The sequence below is a fragment of the Lactuca virosa genome, chromosome 4 (genome assembly GCF_052849685.1).
Source record: "Lactuca virosa cultivar CGN04683 chromosome 4, Lactuca_virosa_CGN04683_v6, whole genome shotgun sequence".
Taxonomy (NCBI): Eukaryota; Viridiplantae; Streptophyta; class Magnoliopsida; order Asterales; family Asteraceae; genus Lactuca; species Lactuca virosa.
In genome coordinates, this window is record NC_136429.1 from 233,959,064 (window position 1) to 233,982,854 (window position 23,791).

General features: G+C 39.0%; 1 protein-coding gene across 2 annotated transcripts; it reads left to right on the top strand.

Annotated features, from left to right (window-relative positions):
- The first annotated feature begins 15,459 nt into the window (after positions 1-15,459).
- LOC145108076 (uncharacterized) lies at positions 15,460-19,017 on the top strand. Of its 2 annotated transcripts, none has more exons than XM_079045067.1 (8): positions 15,460-15,946; positions 16,139-16,433; positions 16,577-16,651; positions 16,783-16,857; positions 17,359-17,424; positions 17,860-17,925; positions 18,040-18,108; positions 18,520-19,017. In XM_079045067.1, the coding sequence occupies exons 1-8, from the start codon at positions 15,693-15,695 to the stop codon at positions 18,562-18,564; spliced, it is 945 nt and encodes a 314-aa protein (XP_078901193.1). In that variant the 5' UTR covers positions 15,460-15,692; the 3' UTR covers positions 18,565-19,017. The 2 variants fall into 2 exon arrangements, with proteins under 2 accessions (XP_078901193.1, XP_078901192.1); XM_079045066.1 differs by having other exon boundaries at positions 15,462-15,946; positions 18,530-19,017.
- The last annotated feature ends 4,774 nt before the right edge of the window (positions 19,018-23,791 follow it).

Here is a 23,791-nt window from a genome sequence, read left to right on the forward strand (position 1 = left end):
GAAGTAATTCACGTTTTTGAGCCCTTTAGAGTGTCCTTGGATGAAGTTTTTAAAGAGAGAAAGTAGTGAGAGAAAGCCAAAGGAAAGAAATGAAGGATGAAGTCACCTTATATATATAAAGGTGAGTGTGCGGCTGGAGGGTGGGTGTGCGGCCGCACACTCATGTGTACGGCCGTACACTCCTCCCGAGAGGGTGTATGGCCCGAATGTTGTACTACGACATGGTATTACTCGACCTAGAACTCAACCTTTGATTATACGAGGCTTAGAAAGTATCATTACACTCTTAAACAGTGTTAAATGATGATAAAATCGAGTTTTATATTGATAACATTAACTTATCTTACAAGTTAGAAGTTTCGGGTTGTCACATCAACAGGAGTCACAAAGAATACAAGCATATATAATCCCTAGTCTCCTACAGTATAGTGAGCAAGCTCACCTCAGTTTCCTGACAATCGAATACGTGCTCGGGCTACTGAACCGTAGAATCCCAACGTTAACCAAAAAATATAACCTTAATAAATAATGATGTCAAAAACCATAACTAGGAGTCTAATTCATTAATCCCAACTCCCAGGGTAAAGCACCATTTTACCTTTCCCTCAATTGGCCCAATAACTGTGGCCCAAACTTAATGGTACTAAAAGCCTAATAATGGCCCAAATCCAAAAGACACTCAAGTCCCAATATGGGTCCAAATCCATTAAGGCCCAAGTCCTAACATTGGCCCACTCAGAAAGACTTGTGGCCTAACAAGGGCCACAAACCTAAAGTCCAATGGCAGCCCAAAAGTCAGTCGCCCAAGCCTAGATCTAGTACGCTCAGCGTACCACTAGTACGCTCGACGTACAAGGTGCTACACATGATCGGGGATCCAAATGCATACGCAGCCTCTGCTTTTGTATGCCTGGCGTAGGACCCATTCAGCCAATTTGTCTATTAAGCACTTAACGCTTAAGACCGAATGTCTATATTTCAGATCCTAACCTTGGGAATGTCTGAACCCATAGAGTCACTAACTTGATGCCTTTGAATGGCTCAAATGGACTCAAATCTTTGATTTAGCATCATACTTTCTCTGAATGCACATTTACTCATGCATGGTTGATTCTCAACCATCAGGATGCAAACTTTATGAACTAGGGATCTCAGAAACATCAAGAGGAGCAACTCATAACTTCTAGAGTGGAAAATTCCCACTAGATCTCATTCATGGGACCAAAAAGTGACCAAAACTCCACTAGATCTAGATCTAAGCATATAATAAGCAAGGTTAAAGCTTTATACCTTTATGAAGTTGGAAATAATGAATGGAATCTGGATCTCAAGCTCCTACTTGATCAATACTCCTTAACCAAGCGTCTTCTTCTTAAAGATACACCAAACACACACCAAAACATACATAAATGACAACTCTCTCTTAAAATGGGTTTAGGTTTCGAAATGGGACTCAAAAGAGGATATGGGGGTTGGTAAGGTGGAAACTGTGGGCATAAGGTAGTTTAAATAGGGACAAAACCCTAAAACTAGGGTTCGTCCTCGGATTACGTATGCCCAGCGTACGCACTCCCTTCCAAAAAATTAGAATAATGCCCATTGGGACCAAATTTGCAAACTATATTCACACCACGGGTCAAAATGAAAGATACCTTGAATCGGGTGTTATAATTATCCCTCACTTGAATTAGAATTTGTCCTCAAAGTCCAATGTCACAAATAACAATGGGTAATGCTACCTCATCTCATCCCCAGGCTCCCACATCCATTCAGATCCTTTTCGGTGATGTCACTACACCTTCACGGGATCCACCCCCTTGTTTCGTAGAGTCTTCATCCTCCCGTCAAGGATCACAAGTAGTCTCCCTATATAATTCAAGCGATCATCCACCTGAATGTCCTCTAGTGGAACCACTACAAAATCATCAACCAAACATTTCCGCAGCTGAGAGACATGAAAAGTGCTATGGATCTGACTGAGCTCTTCTGGCATATCCAAACGATATGCAACCCTGCCCAGCCGGGCTAAGAACCTAAAAGGACCAATATACTTGGGGCCTAGCTTACCCATCTTCCTAAATAGGATAACATATTTCCAAGGTGACACCTTCAGGGGTACCATATCCCCAACCTAAAGTTCTAAGTCTGACCGGCGTCTATCTGCGTAGCTCTTTTGTCGGCTCTATGCTATTTGAACTCTGCAGCGAACCTGCTGAATCAATTACGTCATTTTCAGTACGAACTCCGTACTCCCTATGACTCGCTGGCTGACCTCACCCCAACATATGGGGTCCTACACTTCTTCCCTTAGAGCGTCTCAAAAGGATGTCAGTCAATGCTTGTGTGAAAACTGTTGTTATACGAAAATTCCGCCAAAGGAAGATACTTATCCCAATTACCGCAAAAATCCAGTGCACATGCTCGCATCATGTCCTCCAATGTCTGGATAGTCAGTTCGCTTTTGACCATCATTCTGCAGCTGGAAAGTCGTGATGAAATACAGTCGAGTGCCTAAATCCTCATGGAATCTCTTCCAAAACCTAGAAGTAAACAAACATCCCTATCAGAGACCACATTAACCGACACCCCATGTCGTGCCACAACCTCCCTAATTTAGATATCGGCCTGCTTCTCTGCCGAAATATTGTCCTGAATCGGAATAAAATGCGCGCTCTTAGTCAATCTATTTACAATTACCCATATTGAATCCACTCCGTGTGCCGTCCATGGCAACTTTGTGATAAAATCCATAGTAATCTCTTCCCATTTCCATACGAGAACACCCAATGGATCCATTTTTCCATGAGGTCGTTGATGCTCGGCCTTGACTTTCCTACAAGTCAAGTACCTCTCCACATACCAGACCACGTCTGGCTTCATATATGGCCACCAATAGTCAACCCGGAGATCTGTATACATCTTTTTCACTCCAGGATGAATACAAAATTTCAGCCTGTGTGCCTCCTCCATCAAAACCTAACACACACCACCCCAATATGGAACCCACACCCTCCGATGAAGGGTAAATAATCTTCGACTATCATAATCAAAGGAAGCCACCTAACCCATATGCGGTCACTCTTCCGGTGCTCTTTCTTCATCGACTCAATCTAAGGCACTCAAATATGCTCTAAGAGTGGGCTAAGCACTGTCATCCGAAAACACACATCCCTGATCAGGGCAACAACCGCCTTGTATCTGAGAGCATAGGCCACCACATTGGCCTTTGTCAGGTGATAAAGGATTTTGTAATCATATTCCTTCACCACATCCAACCATCTATGATGCTTCATATTCAGATTTGAATGTTCCATAAGATACCTCAGACTCTTGTGATCCATGTAATATTACAACGGACCCCATAGAGGTAATGTTTCCAAATCTTGAGGGCGAACACCACATCCTCCAGCTCCAAATCATGCGTAGGATAATTCGCGTCATGAAGCTTCAGTTGCCTCGAAGTGTAAGCGATCACATAATCCCACTGCATCAGTACTACACCCAAACCTATGATTGATGCATCACAGTACTCAACAAAATCCTCAACACCCTCCACCAAGGTCAGAATCAACGCCTCACACAAAATCCTCAACACTTATCTAATATTTAAGTATCACCATGCCAAAATTGCCATTATATTCCTTCTTATTAATGTTAACTATGTTTCCATTGTGGGTTTAATAATAGGTGTTTATGGTTGTAGGCCCTTGATCTAAGAAATTTAATTTGGTCCACGATTAAATTAAGAACTTAGTTGGGTCCTGATAGTATCATAGATGGTAGATTATTAGAAGTCTTCCCTGTTACATCTAGTCATAGTATGGTGGGTTTTTTCTTCTAGTAAAATGTAGAACCTTCTCTAAGATACATAGTAGCGTAACTAGTTCTAGCTATCATATAACCATGATCTACAATCTACATTACAAATCTTTTGTACTGATAGTAGCAATATGTTACTCATTATAACAACGTGCTTATAATTCATTACTCATAATAGCAAAGTACTTATATTTCTTTACCCATAATAGAAATATGTAACAAATAAAGTTAAATGACTAAATTGGTAGCTGAATGTAAGTCTGTTTCTATTTTATCTAAAAGACATTGTGCATTGACATTAGTGGTAAAGAAATAAAAAGTATCTTTCTAATATGTGTATAAAATAAGGTAGTGGTAGTGAGAATAAAATACGCTACTAATCTTTACAATTCCTAATTTCCATTTTTCGGACAGCTTCAATATATTTATTAATTTAATCCAAAACATGTAAATCATGAAACATGGTGTAACATCCTGATTCCTAGGTATGAGATTTTGTAACACCCCGTTTATTAAATAAATAAATAGATAAAGATTTATAAATGAATAGTGGTCCTAAAGTCCATGATATTTAGCGAGCTGTTGGTTTTTGGGAGCCAAATGTTATAATTTGGATTATTCGGGGGTTAAAGTGTAACTCCGGGATTTATTTTGTAAGATTTTTAGAAGACAGGGGTGTTTGGTAAAATATTGGACTTATTATGAAAGGTTTCTTGGAGGCAGGAGCTAAAGGGTAAATTCTGGATTTAAATTGAAAAAGATCTTGAAGAGAGGGGCTGAATGGTAAATATGGGAGTTGTTTTGAAAAAGATTTTATGGGGAGGGGCCAGAATTGGATAAAAGATCACAAGTTTGAAAAGAATGCGGGACTTGAACTCGGTGGCATCTTGTTCCTGTTTAAAACCCATCCATGCTAAACCCTAACCCTAATGTAACCCTTTAGCTGCCATCTTATATCTCCTAACCACCGACCGCCACCCATGACAACTCCAGTCGGTCGCAGTCGCCTCCTAGCCGTTGTCGAAGTCACGAGCCACCAACCACGCCACCTCAGTGCCGTCGACGATTGAGGGATTGACGAGTCGGTGGTTGGACATCGGGGCTGAAGAGGCTGAAGAGACAATACACGACGTCGCTGCCATTGTTCCTCCCCGGAGAATGCTGCACCTCCTCATCTCCGTTCCTTGCTTTCGATGCGCCATTGTCACCGCCACTCTGAGCGGCTGAAGAGTGTTGCCGCTACTCCGAACGCTGCTACCACCTCGAGGACAGCCATGGCGGGTGTGTTTTCTGTGTTCTAATATGCATTAGTGTCGTGTGCTGCTGATGTATTTAGTTAAGGATGTGTTGCGTGATCGGGAATCAAAAATAAACCACCACCACCATCGTGAGGTGGTGGCTAGCACCTCCGACCACCGCCTGCCGCCACAAGGGTGGGTGAGTGTGTGTGTGTGTGTGTGTGTTATTTTATGTGTGTGTTTATTTTGGAACAATATGCTGTATAATTATAATTTTGTGACCGGGATAATCAAGGAAAATCAACCATCACCACCACGAGGTGGTGGCTGTCGCCGTGAGCCGCCGTTGACCACCACTACCCGAGGTGGTAGTGGGTGGTACCCGGCCAAGTGGAACCCTAATGGACCTAAAAGCTTAATTTTGGACTTGGTTGGCTCGTGTTTGAGTTAGAAACCCTAACTAGGGTTTATAAAACCCTACTTTTGGAAGATGTTAGTTTTGGATTGTCGGGACCCGCGTTGAACTCGTTAATTAAATTTCTAAATAATACATAATAATGCCCCTATAATTATCTTAACGCAATATTGGAATTAATGGGTTAAGTCCTTAATGGGTTAAGTAATAACACTTAACCCTAATCGTCATTTCTTGTGAGAAACCCTAATTATGTTTGGGCTTCTAGTTGGGCCTTATATTGGGCTTTGGTGAATGGGCTATTGATGGGCCATCCAAGAACAAGTATATAGACTAGGATATTGAATGAGGCTTTAGGATAAGGCCCATTGGAAAGGCTTGGGCCCTATTTGGAAAATTGGGCCATAAATGGCCCATAATTGGGCCTTGATGATTATGAGATATTGGACCATTGGAATGCCAAGTGTTTGGATCAGAATATATGTTTGGATCTTAACTTAAGACCATGTAGAGGTTTGGGCTCAATTTAGAAAATTGGGCCATATGTTGGGCTTTAGTTCATTGTTTGACTTTTGGGCCTTCAAAGAAGGAGTTTGGGCCTTGGTATTGGACCAAGCTAGGTTAGGGGTAAAATGGTCCTTTTACCCCAAGTGTGGGTTTATGGTTATGAATTGAAACCCAAATGGTTAATTGGGTTTTGTTTTGATGTTGACAGCTCGGGAATCTATCAGCCAACATTCAGAGATTTATTCGTGAGACTTCAGCAGTTTGAGGTGAGTTTTCCTCCAGTAGGAACGGGTCTAAGGCACGAATGCTGGCCCATTTATGTATGATAGCGTATTCCGGACTTCGGTCCGATGCCGGGGTTAGCCCGATGTAGGTTAGTATTCCGGTCTTCGGTCCGATGTCAGGGAAAGCCAGAGGAATGTTTGTATGCTTGATGTCTTCGTGTTTCTTGCATGTGTTTGTTTATGTGTCCTGGGCTTCGGTCCGATGTCGGGTCAAGCCCGAGGAATGTTTAGCTTATATGTTATGTTTATATGTTCCGGGCTTCGGTCCGATGCCGGGGCAAGTCCGAGGAATGTTTATATGTTTATGTTATGTGTTTATGTTTTATGTATTTGTTAATATGCTTATGTACACTGAGCTTTGCTCGATGCCGGGCGGGGCCTGATGCCGGAGTTCAGTCCGATGCCAGGTGGGGCCCGATGCCGAACTTGTCCGCTGCCGAGCAGGGCCCGATGTTGGGCGGGGCCCGATGTAGTGGGCTAGGCCCAATTTATGTTTATGTTATGTGTTTATGTTATATGTATTGTTCATATGTTTATATATATACCGAATTTCGGTCCGATGTCGGGCGAGTGCCCGATGTAGCGAGCAAGGCCTAAGTTATGTGATTATGTGATATGTGTATGGTATGTGGTAGTTTGGGGAGACTCACTAAGCTTCATGCTTACAGTTTTCATCTTTGGTTTAAGGTACTTCCGGTAGCAAGGGGAAGAGCTCGGGATGACTACATGGCACACACCATTTATGTTTCAGCCTGGGATATTTTACTCTGATTTATTTGACATGTGATTGATATGGATACACTGTTTTGACATTTGAGATAATATGGTTCATGTTTTGGTAAATGATTTTTAGTAATTCTTGTTTAATTAATGATTTAAAAATGAAATTTTCGGACTGTATTTTTGGGATGTTTCAGATTTATTTCTTTAAGCATGTTTTCCAATTGGAACACGGCGAGTTGGAAGCCTCAATACGACGTTTTGAAGGACTTTTAGGCCCCGTATTTTATGGACCAACACGACGAGTTGGTGAGGGGAAACTCGATGTGTTGGCAGATGCATGAGAAACCCTAAAATTTAGGGTTTTGCACCCTATATAATCCCTTAAGTCCCTAGGTTTAATGTTTTATCAGCCTCCAAACCCTCATATCGGCCCTTGTGTACCCTAATCATCCTTCCCTCTCATATTGTGAACTAGTGTGGTATTTTGGAGCAAAAGAAGAAGAAATTTGAAAAAAGGAAGCAAGGATATAGCAAGTAAATCTCTCATCTTCATTTTGGCACTCTTCTGGACCTTTGTAAGTGTCCAAGATCTTGTTTTTATTCCTCTATGTAGCTAGATCTTGAGTTTTGTCCCTTTTTTCCTTATTATTGGATGTCGCAATGGATGGACCTCATAAAGTTTGCAACTTTATGAATCTCCAGGTCAAGGTGACCTTGTAGTAACTTGGATCTGGCCTTTAGTCAAGTTTTGATGCCATGCATGGAGTTTAAGTCATATTTCCTCCTTTTTGATCCATTTTGGGTTCAAGACATGCATTGGAAATGCATGAATATAAAGCAACAACCTTTGGGTCGATTTTGCGGCTAGAATCTCTTGTGGAAAGGTTGGGTTCAATATTTCAAGGATTTTGTGCTTATTGGTTAAGCCCTTGAATCTTCAAGCCTTGTGGATGGCTTTTTGAGCACTTGGAGTAACTCCAAAAGGATAAAGTTGGAAACTTTATCCTTTTGGATAGCTTTTGAGGTTAGATCTGAGTCCTGGAGTCTCTGAAATCGTCGGATCAACTGAATGTATTAAGCTCAGGAAAACTCGGTGAGTCTGCAAGCCAACTTGGCGTATTGGTTGGGATTTTCCCGACCTTCTGATTACGGTAGGAACTCGACGAGCGTATTGGTACACTCAACGAGTTGGGTCAATATGGACTGTTAACCTTGACCGTTGACTTCGAATTTGACCATGGTTGACAAAGTTTGACTTTAAGGGTATTTTCGGTATATTTGGGTTTTGATGAAATTAGTCACATGGTGGTGGTAGGCATTTGAGTCGGGAGCTGAGATTCGAACTTATCAGTTTTGCGCTACTTGAGAGGTGAGTTTTTCCTCACTGTACTTTCGAGTCGAAGGCACCAATGTCGGCCCCTTTGGATTGCTATCCTATTTTGTATGCTATTGATATGGTAGATCGGTATCCTGGTAAATAAGATGTTATGTTGTTATGACCTGTTAGATCGGTATCCTGGTAGATAGGATGTTGCTATGCTATTATGATCTATTAGATCTGTTTGTTTGTTAATGGCTGGTTAACCGCATGTTATGTGTAATGTATATATAGACATGATATGTGTGTTTGCGTTGAGTCGGTCTTGATTTGTGCTGAAGGCCAACATACCCAGGGCGTCCCGAGTAGACGGAAGGATAGTGGGGCGTACCAGTCAGGCCGAAGGCCCGGAGAACGTTCCAGATAGGCTGCAGGCTTGAGGTAGTGTACCAGTCATGCCATAGGTTCTGTGAGCGTACCAAATAAATTGTAGGCCGTTGGGGAGTTCTAGTTATACTGAAGGCTTTGTATGCATGCTATTTGTATATGTGTTATTGGTGTGATTGGTGCTTTGGGGGGACTCACTAAGCTTCGTGCTTACAGTTTTGGTTTATGGTTTCAGGTACATTAGTGGACCGTGGCAAAGTGATGGCGTGATCGTACACATCCTCGTGCTTTGGAAGTTATGATTTCTGAGAAAGTCTGATAATGAAAATGTTTTGAAAACTATGTTGTGAACGATTCCGATTTTAAATAATGTTTTAGAAACGATGGTTTTTGTAAATACCTATTTAGTGAATGGGTTGTTTTGAAAGGTTAAATTTTGTTGAAATTTTTGGGGTGTTTCAAGTTGGTATCAGAGCCTTGGTTTGAATGAATTGGAGGAACAATCATGTGAACCCAATCTCAAACTAAGGAAAAAGATTTTTCAAACAATTTTTAAATTGTTTTCAAAATAATCAACCGGAGCCAATAAGTAGCCCCCAAATTACCACACGGTTATTTGGTATTACGTTATGTTGCCATTAGAACAAGATGCTAGTGATAGGATAGGGATCCTAAGGAATCTTATGATAGAATTGCCTATTATTTGATACCTTATCTCTTGTAGAGTACCCTATTGATTTTAGTATGACTCTTTCATGTATGAACTAGCTATCGAGTGAATGCGCTACGTCACATACTGCATGGGTTAAATGGTCTTAGGGTGGGGGATTTGGTCCTGCTGTGCAGCTCTCGTCTGAGTCTAACCGTTGCAGGGATGAATCTTCTACTCGAATGATTAGCTGAGCCTCCTGTCAAGTATACATGTTTTATAGATGTTTATGGTAAGTGATTTTGTTCCCTTTGGAGGCATAAAATAATCAGGATTAGAAGTGTTTAGGTTTATGTTGGTATTCAATAAGGATTCGATATGGTAATGATTCAGTATGGGCGGTCTGTCAGGGAGTCAGACAAATTTGAGAATTCGAGATTTCAGGTTTCAGGTAAGGTAGAGTTAATTGTCTGCATGGGATTATGGATTCCTCTTCTTCGGATTTGGAGAGTTCTGCTATGGTTGGGTTCGATAACCTTGGGAAGGCCGTTGTTTTCATCGGAATTGTGGTTGTGTGTTGTTCATGTTGTCTGGTGGGCTTGGGAATGGTAAGGAATTATTTCGAGGACGAAATCTAGTCTAAGTGGGGGAGAGTTATAACATCCTGATTCCCAGGTATGAGATTTATTTCTTTAAGCATTTTTTTCCATTGGAACACGGCGAGTTGGAATCCTCAACACGGCGTATTAAAGGACTTTTGGGTCGTGTATTTTATGGACTAACACGGCGAGTTGGTGAGGAAACTCGACGTGTGAGAAACCCTAAATTTTATGGTTATGCACCCTATATAATCCCCTTAAGTCCCTAGGGCTGATCTTTTATCAGCATCCAAACCCTCATATCGGCCCTTATGAACCATAATAATCCTTCCCTCTCATATTGTGAACTAGTGTGGTATTTTGGAGCAAAAGAAGAAGAAATTTGGAAAAAGGAAGCAAGGATCTAGCAAGCAAAGCTCTCATCTTTAGTGTGGCACTCTTCTGGATCTTTGTAAGTGTCCAAGATCCGATTTGTATTCCTCTATGTAGCTAGATCTTGAGTTTTTATCCCTTTTTCTCCTTATTATTGGATGTTGCAATGGATGGACCTCATAAAGTTTGCAACTTTATGAATCTCCGGGTCAAGGAGACCTTGTAGTAACTTGGATCCGGCCTTTCGTAAAGTTTTGATGCCATGCATGGAGTTTAAGTCATATTTCCCCCTTTTTGATCCATTTTGGGTTCAAGAAATGCATTGGACATGCATGTCTATAAACCACCAACCTTTGGGTCGATTTTGATGCTAGAATCTCTTCTGGAAAGGTTGGGTTCCTAATTTCAAGGATTTTGTGCTTATTGGTTAAGCCCTTGAATCTTCAAGCCTTGTGGATGGGTTTTTGAGCACTTGGAGTAGCCCCACAGGATAAAGCTTGAAACTCTATCCTTTTTTATAGTTTTTGAGGTTAGATCTGAGTCTTGGAATCCCTGAAATCGTAGGATCAGCTAAATGTATTAAGCTCGGGCAAACTCGACGAGTTTGCAAGCCAACTCGACATGTTGGTTGAAATTTTCCCAACCTTCTGATTACGGTAGGAAGTCAATGAGTGTATTGGTGCACTCGACGAGTTAGGTCAACATGGACTGTTGACCTTGATCGTTGACTTCGACTTTGACCATGGTTGACCAAGTTTGACTTCTAAGGGTATTTTGGGTATATTTGTGTTTTGATGGAATTAGTCACATGGTGGTGGTGGGAATTTGGGTCGGGAGCTGAGATTCGGAGTCAGACCTTATCAGTTCTACGCTACTTGAGAGATGAGTTTTTCCTCACTGTACTTGCGGGTCAAAGGCACCAATGTCGGCCCCTTTGGATTGCTATCCTATTTTGTATGCTATTGATATGGTAGATCGGTATCCTAGTAGATAAGATGTTGTTATGTTGTTATGACCTGTTAGATCGGTATCCTGGTAGATAGGATGTTGCTATGCTATTCTGATCTGTTCGATATGTCTGTTTGTTATTAGCTGGTTAACCGCATGTTATGTGTAATGTATATGTCGACATGTTATGTGTGGTTGGGTTGAGGCAGTCTTGATTTTAGGTGAAGGCCAACAGACACAGGGCGTTCCTAAAATAGAGTGAAGGCTAGTCGGGCGTACCAGTCAGGCCGAAGGCACGGAGAACGTTCCAGATAGGCTGAAGGCTTGAAGTGGTGTACCAGTCATGCAATAGGTTCTGTGAGCGTACCAGATAGATTGTAGGCCGATGGGGCATTCTAGTTATACTGAAGGCTCTGTATGCATGTTGTTTATGTATGTGTTATTGGTGTGATTGGTGCTTTGGGGGAACTCACTAAGCTTCGTGCTTACAGTTGTGGTTTATGGTTTCAGGTAGATTAGTGGACCGTGACAAGATGAAGGCGTGGCCGTACACATCCTCGTGCTTTGGAACTTATGATTTCTGAGAAACTCTGATAATGAAAATGTTTTGAAAGTTATGTTGTGAATGATTTTTATTTTAAATAATGTTTTAGAAACGATGGTTTTTGTAAATATCTCTTTAGTGAATGGGTTGTTTTGAAAGATTAAAATTTATTGAAATTTTTGGAGTGTTTCACATGGGCTTACTATATCATCAACATTTGTAGATGGTGAATAATTTTTTATTGCTTTTGGTGGAACATGGGCTTAATATATATATATATATATATATATATATATATATATATATATATATATATATATATATATATATATATATATATATATGACTACAAAAAATAAAGGCGTTACCGGCGATGCCTTTAATGGCGACTCAACAATTTGTTGCCGCTAAAGGCCATTGTCGCTGCTAAAGGCATCGTCGGTAATGCCTTGTGGACCGAATCCATGTTACCCCCTTCTGGTAAACCCGAACCATTCGATTAAACATCTAATCCAATGGTTGGAGTCTCGTTTTCGCATAAACCCAATATCGGTGACAAAAAGTCACCGCTAATGGCCAAAAATATCGCCGCTAAAGGTCGAAAAAAATGCATCATACGTTCCCTCCGTGTAAGTCGTCGCTATTTTTTAATGTCGCCGCTAAAGGTTATGTTGTTGCCGATATAGGCTACTTTTTTTGTAGACGAAGTTTAATTTTTATCGGCTGCTATGTTGTTAGAGAGTTTTAAAGCGACTTTGTTAAAAGGTTATCAAGAGCGTAAAGCTGACGCAGAAGCATAGTTTTTGAAAGTCAGATGGTATGATGATATTATGATAGCATTAGCTACCCATCGGATGATATGGATGTTGATAATTGGAGGAAAACAATTGAGTATTTCTAAACGGATGAACACCTAGCTGCTTCGGAAAGAAACAAAAAAGTCTGCGTACCGCAAACATCCGTGAACCGTGTGGGGTCAAGCTCGTATAGTAGTAGTTGCAATAAAAATATATCGTACGATATATGTAATTATTTATTTAAAATATAATCTAATGTTTAATTTTAAGAAGAACGTCAGGAGAGTTGAAACGTTCGGCAAAGCTCATACCGATAAGAATTGTGGAGTTTTTAATGACCAGGCGGAACAACATTACGTAACTATTTATTTATAATTTTATCATATAATTAAGTGCTTATTTATACTTAATTGTTAATCATTTTTGGAAAAAACATAATCGGTTAGCGGAAGAGCTTTTAGAACAAACGTAAGGGCCAGCAGGTAAAAGAGATTTAACACTTCCTGAAGAAAAAGCTACTTTGGAGAGAATACATGGTAATTTTGGTTTGTGGTGATTATTTACTAAAAGCTTTGGTAATTGTTTTTTTTTGTCCTAAGTGCATGAAATAGCAATGTACTTTGGTTTTCCGTCCCTAGTTTAAAAATAGCAATGCACTTTGGCATCAATAAATAAATGTTCACTTGGCAATTGTGTTTTTGTCCCATGTGCAAGAAATAGCAATGTACTTTGGTATTTCTTGTATTTAATGTTCTTTTGCACAAAAAAAAGTAGATTATTTAATTTCAAAGTCTCATATATCTATATAATGATCAGTAAATGCATGTTGATTTGGTAATTGTGTTTATGTTTTAAGTGCAAAAAATAGCAATGTACTTTGGGTTTTTTTTATCCCTAGTTTAAAAATAGCAATGCACTTTGACATCAATAAAAACATGTTGATTTGGTAATTGTGTTTTTGTCACAAGCGCCAGAAATAACAATGTACTTTGGTATTTTTTGTATTTAAGGTTCTTTAGCATAAAAAAGTAAATTATTTAATATCAAAGTCCCATATATCTATATAATGATCAATAAATGTATGTTGATTTGGTAATTATGTTTATGTTTTAAGTGCAAGAAATAGCAATGTACTTTTGTTTTTTGTCCCTAGTTTAAAAAACACAACGCACTTTGGCATCAATAAATGCAAGTTGATTTGGTAATTATGTTTGTAATTGTGTTTTTGTCCCAAGTGCAAGAAATAGCAATGTATTTTGGTATTTCTTGTATTTAAGGTTCTTTAGCACAAAAAAGTAGATTATTTAATTTCAAAGTCTCATATATTTATATAATGATCAATAAATGCATATTGATTTTGTAATTGTGTTTGTAATTGTGTTTATGTTTTAAGTGCAAGAAATAGCAATGTACTTTGGTTTTTGGTCCTTAGTTGAAAAATACCAATGCACTTTGACATCAACAAAAGCATGTTGATTTGGTAATTGTGTTCATAGTTGTGTTTTTGTCCAAAGTGCAAGAAATAGCAATGTACTTTGGTATTTCTTGTATTTAAGGTTCTTTAGCAAAAACAGAAAATTATTTAATTTCAAAGTCGCATATATCCATATAACGATCAATAAATGCATGTTGATTTTGTAATTGTGTCGATGTTTTAGCTGTAAGAAATAACAATGTACTTCGTTTATTTGTCCTTAGTTTAAAAATCGCAATGCCCTTTGGCACCAATAAATGCATGTTGATTTGGTAATTGTGTTTGTATTTGTGTTTTTGTCCCAAGTGAAAGAAATAACAATGTACTTTGGTAATTCTTATATTTAAGGTTCTTTAGCACAAAAATGTAGATTATTTAATTTCAAAATCTCATATATTTATATAATGATCAATAAATGCATGTTAATTTGGTAATTGTGTTTATATTTTAAGTGCAAGAAATAACAATGTAATTTGGTGTTTGGTCCCTAGTTTAAAAATAACAACACATTTTGACATCAATAAAAACATGTTGATTTGGTAATTATATGTTCTTAATTGTGTTTTTGTCCCAAGTGCAAGAAATAGGAATATGCTTTGGTATTTCTTGTATTTTAAGGTTCTTTTGCAAAAAAAAAATATTTAATTTCGAAGTCTCATATATATATATATATATATATATATATATATATATATATATATATATATATATATATATATATATATATATATATATATATATATACTTTGGCAAAAATATGTGGTTCTAATTTTATTTATATTTATCCTTATAACCATATGAAATAATGACAAATATTTTAAAATATCATTAGTTTTATCACATTTATCACTATTTTACATTAACAGAAAACAAGTAAGAAGAAGAGATATGAAGATAATTCTCTTGGTTTTAAGTTATTGATTTTAAAGTAATTTCTAGGATAAATACTTTTTTGTGTGTAACTTGATCTTTAAAAATTGAAATAGACGTCTGGATACTTGAGTTACTATGGAAACAATTAGCATTCGAATTGTGTTCCAATATTGCGAGGCTAACCCTAACCCTAATAGTAGGACTCAAAACACTTCCTAGCTAGTTTAAAACACCCCCAAATCAAGGAAGCTCCAAAATGTAATTTGTTTTGTGCCTCAAACCATTGCCCTCCACCTTTTTTTGTGCCCAACCTTTTTTGTAATACAGCTAAAAGCTAAAGAACAGTAAAATATTTTAATACAAAAAACAAATATATCATTAAACTAAAGAAAAGATGAAGAAATGGTAGCGAACTTCTCAACCCCACAACTTGAAAAATGACTTTATTGATGGAGACCTTTGGGGGGTGGGGTATAGGGTTAGTGATCAATTTAATCTCATCTAATCTGATATGTATGATGACTAGAAAGCAAAACACACAAACCCTGAGAGCTTCTATCAAGGGCTTGTTTCGATGCTTAAACAAAGAAATTATTAAAGATTTTATGACAAAAGTTTTTTCTTTAAAGCAAAAGAGACCCTTAAAGATGTTTTGTTTTTTTGTTTTTTTCAGACAAGGCATGAGCTGATCTGTTATGGTTATTCACTTCTAGTATTTGAGAGCTAAGAGAATTATTGTTTGGAGATGATGGGAGAAAACCCTAATTATTGGTGGAGCTTGAATGGGAGGCTGCAACCACCACCCTCACAGCAGGTTTACCCTACTTTCTTATCAACACCACCGTTGCCGGTTCCAGTAGCACCGCCATCTTCCATCATGAATCCTCCGTATCTTTTTGGTTCTTCTTTACTACTTCCTGCTGCAAACTCTAATACTTTGGGTGATCATCATCACCATGATAACCAAGATTTCCCAGTCTCATGGAGCCAATTACTTCTGTAATTAACGCTTCTTTCTACTTTCCACTATTTCAATCATGCATGGTTTCCAAGTTATTTTGCTTTTTCTCCATCACTCTGATATGCTCTCTGCCGATATTTAACTTATATAATATCATTGGGCTCATTGTATCTGATGAGCAAATTTATCTTCAAAAGTGGGTTCATGTATTTTTTATTGTATACATCCAGGACTGGATTAGCAAACGATGAAGAACACAACATGGGAGATGGGCATGGTGGTGAAGTAAAGAACGGATTTTTGGATCAACAAAGCAGACAACATTTTTATGATAATAAACCTGATCATCATGAGAACAATAACGAAGAAGATCTACAAACTTGTAGCTCTTCTTGGTCACCTCAACTAAATCCAGTTCCATCTGTTGGTTCATCTTCTACCATGAGTTTAAGCACCACCACTATGGTTGATTTCACATGTAAAACCGATCGCCGAAATCACAATGCTAATCAATATTCATCTCAGGTACGTATACATATGTAATCCAGCCAAAAAGATTATATACTGCACGATATCCGTTCATAGTGTGCTTTTTTTACTCTTAACGTTGGGGTTTTAATTTCTTTATTCTTGCTTGGTGTCCATGGGTTCTTGTTTTTATATCAAAGTATGACGATACATCTACCAGTGGGGCGTCTAAAAAGCCCAGGTTTCAATCGTCTTCAACCCAACCTTCTACAATGGTAAGTATACGTACAGAACATCTAATCAACGAAACTCTTTCCTCTCATTGGTTTTTCTTTTCTTGATTTGGGGTGACTATAAATATAGCAAAGCTAGTTCTTTGATAGCTGTACTTTTGTTATGAAAGCAGTGTAACGACACATTTACAAGTGGAGCTTCTAAAAGGACTAGAGCACAACACTCGTCGACCCAAACCCCTCTAAAGGTGGAAACCTCTCTCTCTCTCTCTCTCTCTCTCTCTCTCTCTCTCTCTCTCTATATATATATATATATATATATATATATATATATATATATATATATATATATATATATATATATTTCCTAATTCCTAAGCATATATTTTTGACGTTCATTCTACATATATCAACAATTCAGTATGGCACTTTTTTTTGCACCACTAGAATGCCAAAAATCTACGCGATATGTTATGACATTCACCTATATGATTATTTTGCGTTGGTTTTGACAATTTTTGCGTAGAAAAATAATTGACATTCTTCAATGGAGATAAATTTTTGTATGTGTGTATGTATACTTCACCTACAACCTGAGGTGTGGTCCATTAAAGTAGGCATTTTCCATAAAAAAAAATGAGCACCATACTATGTTTATATCTAGCTTTTATACCCTTACTGATTTTTTATGTTTTATGTGAATGACTGACAATTTCTTCTAACTTTGACAATATGGATATATATAATAGGTGAGAAAGGAGAAATTGGGTGACAGAATATCGGCTTTGCACCAACTTGTTTCACCTTTCGGAAAGGTAAGGAAACTCTTCCATGTGAATATAATTAACTACATAAATCTATCTACTTTGATATTGATACAGAAATTTAAATTGCTAGTGTTTTCATCCATAAATTACTCTGATCAAATGTTATGTATTCTTAATCTATATATTCAGGACGTTTCTCTTTAAATTAAACTTAATACCCCAAATATATTATATATCTACCCACTCTCAAAGTCCTAAAAATATATATCTGTGTGTGTTTATCTATATACACACATGCTTTTTGGACATCTTATTTAGATAACATAAAATCATAAAAGTAAGTGGCGAATAAGCTGACAATCGTGAGATGTAATCATATAATTTGTTTGAATAATTCGCCCGTAATTTAATTATTTGAGTTTCAAATATTCAAAGGATCTGAACCTGAAAAGGATATATATATTTGTGTGGGACTTTTTGCAGACTGACACAGCTTCTGTATTGTTTGAAGCCACAGCTCATATCAGATTCCTTGAGGGTCAAATTGAGGTGACATTTTTTCTTTATTTCTTTTCGAAGTTTTACAGACACCATACTAGAGACGAGCGTGCACTTAAAAGTTGTTGCTTTTTCAACATTCCTCAACTGCAAATTAACATGCAGGCACTTAGCTCCCCGTACATGAACTTGGCCAATAATGTCTCAGGAGGCACGAGACACCAACATTCTGCTGTAAGTTGCCCATATATCCATTTTCTCTTTAATACCCATTTCCCAATGCAGGATCTTACACCTCAACCTACATTAATAAATTACATATTAACTAACTAAATGTTATTAAATGTGCTTATATAAAGTAGAGAAAGTAGCCAGATCAGGTTTAATTACATTATTGGATCCATCACTTATTTGCTCTCTTAAAATATCATTTTACATAAAGTGGGAGACATGATTCTCGACTTTAGTTCGATGAAATTATTAATCAATCGAATGGTTTACTTAATTACCTCGGGATTGCATCAAAAGGCAGTTAATTAGTGATTAATTAATTTGACTTCCAACTAAGTTCTTGATTGCTGATCATTACATTAAATTTAGTTGTGCGTTTTAATTCTCTTTTAAGGAAAAGGAACTTTAAAATAGTTTTATGTAGGACGGAAAGGCACCACTAAAGGACCTGGGGAGTAGAGGTTTATGCTTGGTCCCAACCACTTACATAGATCATATTGACACCACCAATATGACCAGCAATGGTGCCGAATTCTGGACTCCAGCATTTGGTGGTGGACTTTAATTGCTTGGTGTATTTTGAAGTCCAGCGCTCATCAAATTTACTGCTACTACACCAGCAGTTTTCATCTGGTTGATGCATGCTCTTGTGTTGTTTCCAAAATCTGAAATGCCCGGCAAGGAAAGAAAAAGAAAACAAATTTGTGTTGATAATGTTACTTGCTTAATATGTGGATGACGCATTGGTATTTTAGTTTCTCTTTCTTTCTTTTCTTTTCGGGCATTTGTGGAATTAAGGGAAAGCAAAGACTATATTTAGTGCATGCATGCTAGCATGTATATGAACCGTTTCTACAATGTGTAAAATATTTGATGTTTAATTAGAAGAAATGGACACATCCTTGTTATTTATGTTGTTTTCACTCAAAATATATGTTTTGGTGTGTTCTAGATCAGTAAAAAATACTATTCATGTTTTTAATCGTCTAAACGGGCAAGAAAATCATATGAACGTATTTTCGTCCGTAAGTCATAAATGCTAACTTCATGTATAGGATGCTACATTTACAGGATGTATTGTTCTCTTAAGGATCAAACACGTTGCACGTTGGATATAATTCATATCTATCCTGTTTTAGTGTCACTAGAATTAAAATGATGCTAACCTATGATCTAATACAATTGAGGAGGTCCGAAGTGTACATTGTATAAAGTGCGATTTTACACTGAACACAACGAAAGGCTAAATTCAAGGGGCAACACCCTCGTAGGTTTTGGGGTAATGCCCCAAAATCCCAATGGAATTCTGGACTTGGAATATAGTGGAAAAACATGCTTAGATTCATGTTATCTTGAAGAAACAAAAAATATTTGCTTTTCTTGAGATAACTCAAGTTTCTAGATAGCCAAAGTTGTTGACAACCAAGCTAATTGGTAGCCCTAGTTGTTTTGATTGCCTAAGTTGTATATGAAGCTTGAAGCCAAGTTGTCTTTATGGACAACTTGAGCACATAGTTTTCGCTTGAAGGAACATTTAGATTCACGATTCAAATAAAGATAAGATTCACAGGAACACACGATGTAAATAAGATTTCAATTTCATTAACGAGTAAGTCAGAACAATTGGATACATGGTAAAGAACTATTTTATCTGCAAAACTCTTACCCGGTCTTTTACTTAATATTCCTATATATAGGCATCATAGGAATATAAGAAATGCATCTCAAGTCAACAGCTACGGTGCAAACTTAAGGTAACAAAAAGTGCGAGATCGCAACTTGACTAACACAAAGTAAAGACATTACAAACAGACCAATACAAGTTAACACAACAAAAACTACGAACTCTACAATCTCCCCTTTTGTGTCAATTTGCTTCAGTTGACTTTACTTCTGGTTTCTTCGTAGAATCAAACACTTTCGGCATTATCTTCAACAGAACACAACGAACTCCGTTCCACCACTTGATCATATCCGAAACGCATCTCAAATCATCAGAAGAAATTTTCTTATATTTCTCCGCATTTGACAAGATTTGATTTAAAGGCACAGAAGAATAAAAGTTCTTATTAATCAAATAAAACATACACTTCTTTGGAACTTCATTTTCTATCACTTTGAATACCACTTCCCAGTTTTCATTCTCAATGAACCCAACCTTCATAGAATCAATATTTTCAGGAGGATCCATTGGTTTTATGATAGGCCTTCTGTTCAAAACTGATGAGATTTCAAATTCCATCTTTGCGATCTCATCAATATACGCTTTTATCAACCTCTTCATATGCGAACACATGGGTTCATAATTGACAGGCTCTCTTGAAACAATGTTAAGAATTGAAATCCAATCAAAAGGATTTGTAACATCCGGATACCCAGGTATCTTATTTTAAGTATTTTGTTGAATTTTAGAAAGGGACTCGGCGAGTAGGCGCTCAGACTCGTCGAGTGGAATCGCGCTTCTGCCAGCCTGGATTTAATGAAGGGACTCGGGAAGTCCATGCGTGGACTCGGCGAGTCCTCGCTGTTAAATGAAGCCCTAATTTTCGGGGCTTGTGCCCTATTTAAAGGCCCTTATGGCCGTCATTTGAGGCCAACTTGTTCCAGAGAAACCCTAGAGAGAGTTAGGAAGGCTTGAGTGCAAGAAAGGGCTTATAATCTTCTTTTTTGGGTGATTTTTGCTAGAGAAAGAAGAGAGGATCCATCTAGAACGTGAAGGGAGCTTGGATTGGAGCTAATCATCTTGAGATATTGTCTCTGGAGGTATAATCCCTTCTATTTCGTATTGATATGATAGATTTCATGATTTTAGGGTTTTTACCTCCCTTTTTTATAAGATCTAGTGAGTATGAGGTCCCGTTTGTGTTGATGATATCAGATATGGACCTTGAGAGGTCCATAGAGTCACTACCTTCTAGCTTTTTGCAAGCAAATAAGCAATTGGAGACTAGGTTGCCATTTCTAGTGATATTTCTCCATTTGAGGCTTGATATGGGTTGCATGCACGTAAAGGTTGCCCCTTTACGTGACTTTTGAATGTTAGAAGGATGGATCTACTGTTTGGTGAAGCAGATCTGACCTCAAGAGATCTTTTGAGAGTTTTCATGGGAGGAACTCGCCGAGTCCATAAGGGACTCGACGAGTCGAGTCGGGTTGCCCCGTGATTCACGATCTGTAACGACCCGGGGAGTATAGGGTTGACTCAGTGAGTCAAGTGAGGACCAGGGACGAGGAGGCAGGCATGTACTCGCCGAGTCACTCTAGTGCACTCGGCGACTCTGGTCAATGTTGACTGTTGACTTCTGTTTACATTTAGGGATTAGTCAGTGTTTGGACTTATGAGCCATTAGAGGGGCAGAATGGTCTTTTACCCCTCTTAGAGAACTTATAGAGAGGAGTTGGCCTAGCCTTTAGAAGTTGTATTAATTAGAGAATTTATTTATGTGATTAGGTGAAGGCTAGTGCAGTATTTCAGAGTTTGAGGTTTACCGAGTTACTCGAGGTGAGTCTTCTCACTATACTTTACCTACGGTGGTAATTAGAGTTATGTGATAGAGTATTTTGTATGCTTTTGCATGATGTGATTTCTATGTGATTTATGCTATGTATGTTCAGAGTTTATAGAGTTAGGACCGGAAGGTCCACAGAGTTAGGGCCAGAGGGCCCGCAGAGTTATGGGACTGGAGGGTCCCACTGAGACATATTGACCAGAGGGTCAAATAGAGTTATAGCCTCGAGTGGCTAATATGTGTTGTGTGTGGTATTTTGGGGAACTCACTAAGCAGTTATGCTTACAGTGTTTTGTGTTATGTGTTTCAGGTACCAGTGAGGATCGCGGGAAGGCGCCGGCATGATCAGTACACACTATTGGAGTTTTATATATTATGATCTTGGGATGTGTTTTTATGGATTTGATATGTGATACATTGGAATTTGAGAATATTTATGAATGAAATTATATTTTAAAAAGCGAAAAATTGTTTTGAAATTTACAGTGTTACAAGTTGGTATCAGAGCCTTGGTTTGAGGGATTCGGGTGCGTCTTCGGATGAATCTGAACTAAAACTGAGGAATTGAAAAAGTTTTCATAAAATAAACAAATTTTATAAAAGAGTAAAAAGATTTTGAAAAGATCAGGGCAGAGCAGTGTGTACGATCAACTAGCGCCTGAACGGTGATTTCCCAAAATACCCTTACATTATGTGTTATAAGATGTGTTATGATATGATATGCATGCTAGAGTAGGCTAGGTGTTACTATTAGGACTAGAGTGGCCTAATCTGTGATGCCTTAGCCTATGAGTTACTGCTACTATGAGATGCTTCGAGAGTAAGTAGGTAGCAGCGAGGAACTTATGAGTGGTTTACTTGAGAGTAACCTGAGTTTTGTGAGATATGGAGTACTGGTGACCTGGGATCCAAGGAGGAGGACTTAGGGTGAATACTGATGCGGTGTGGACGGTAATATAGGGCCCGTACTACTGAAGACACCGGAGCAGTGCGCACTCTAAGTAAGAATCCTTTGGGTACTAAGAGAGCAAGTAGGGTCGAGTATCGGGTGCGGATATACTCGAGCGAGTCTCTGATTCCTTTTGTGTTGTATTTCAGAGACATCATGGTTGGGACGCGCCATCACCCAGGGGGCAGTGGCACCAGTGGTACCAGTGATGAGGAGATTTGTAGGCTGATTCACAAGGAGGTGGCCGCGGCCATCCGAGCTGAGATACCAGAGATGTTCGGGTCTATCAAGACCACGTTGATCGAGACTTTTGATGAGCGGTACGCTGCTCTCACTGAGGGTGCTGTTGCTGCGGCCACCGCAGCCGTCGCTGCTGCCAGGCCGCAGGGGGGTGACTCGTTGCTATACCGAGAGTTCAGCAACACGAAACCACCAGAGTTTGATGGGACGCAGGATCCGATTGCTGCGATGAGATAGGTTTCTGATATTGAGGGATGCTTTTATACGTGTTCTTGTCCGGAGCATCTGAGAGTTCGGTTCGCACTGAACCAGCTTCGCTTGGGAGCGAAGGACTGGTGGAAGTTTGTGACAGCGCACTACACACCTGCAGAGTCTGCCGCAGTGACCTGGGAGAGGTTCACCGCTATGTTTCGTGATGAGTACGTTCCCCCGGTGGAGAGGGAACGTTTGGCCCAGGAGTTTCTGACCCTCAAGCAGGGTACTGAGTCTGTTACTGTGATCACCAGGATGTTCCATGAGAGGGCGATGTTTTGCCCTGAGCACGTGTCTACCGAGCAGGCACGTATGAGTCGGTATCTGAGTATTCTGAGGAGGGACATACGAGAGTTCGTGGCGAACTCGTCATACCGGACATTTGCTGAGCTTCAGGAAAATGCCCGGAAGAGGGAGATAGAGCTAGAGACTCAGGCTAGAGAGGAGTCGGAGTCTCAGGGGAGAGATCGGCGACCGGCACAGTCCCAGCCGGCAGCCAAGCGGGCCAAGCCCGCCGATTCAAAATCAGGGAACCAGAAGGGCCGCACTTGTGGCAAGTGCGGCAAGGGTCACGAGGGAGTTTGTAGAGCAGGGTCTTGCTACAAGTGTGGCAAGGAGGGGCACATGGCCAAGGATTGCTCCAAGGGGTTTGCAGTTTGTTTTCACTGTAACCTGACCGGACACCGGAAGGCAGAGTGTCCGCAGTTGCGAGGGTCAGCTCAGGGAGCTTCTCAGG

What these genes read in the sequence shown, in the direction of transcription:
- LOC145108076 (XM_079045066.1), top strand. Translation starts at nt 15,693, where the DNA reads ATGATGGGAGAAAACCCTAATTATTGGTGGAGCTTGAATGGGAGGCTG. An exon ending in CAACCCAACCTTCTACAATG is followed by an intron (nt 16,652 to 16,782) that starts GTAAGTATACGT and finishes TTATGAAAGCAG; the next exon opens with TGTAACGACACATTTACAAG. An exon ending in CGACCCAAACCCCTCTAAAG is followed by an intron (nt 16,858 to 17,358) that starts GTGGAAACCTCT and finishes TATATATAATAG; the next exon opens with GTGAGAAAGGAGAAATTGGG.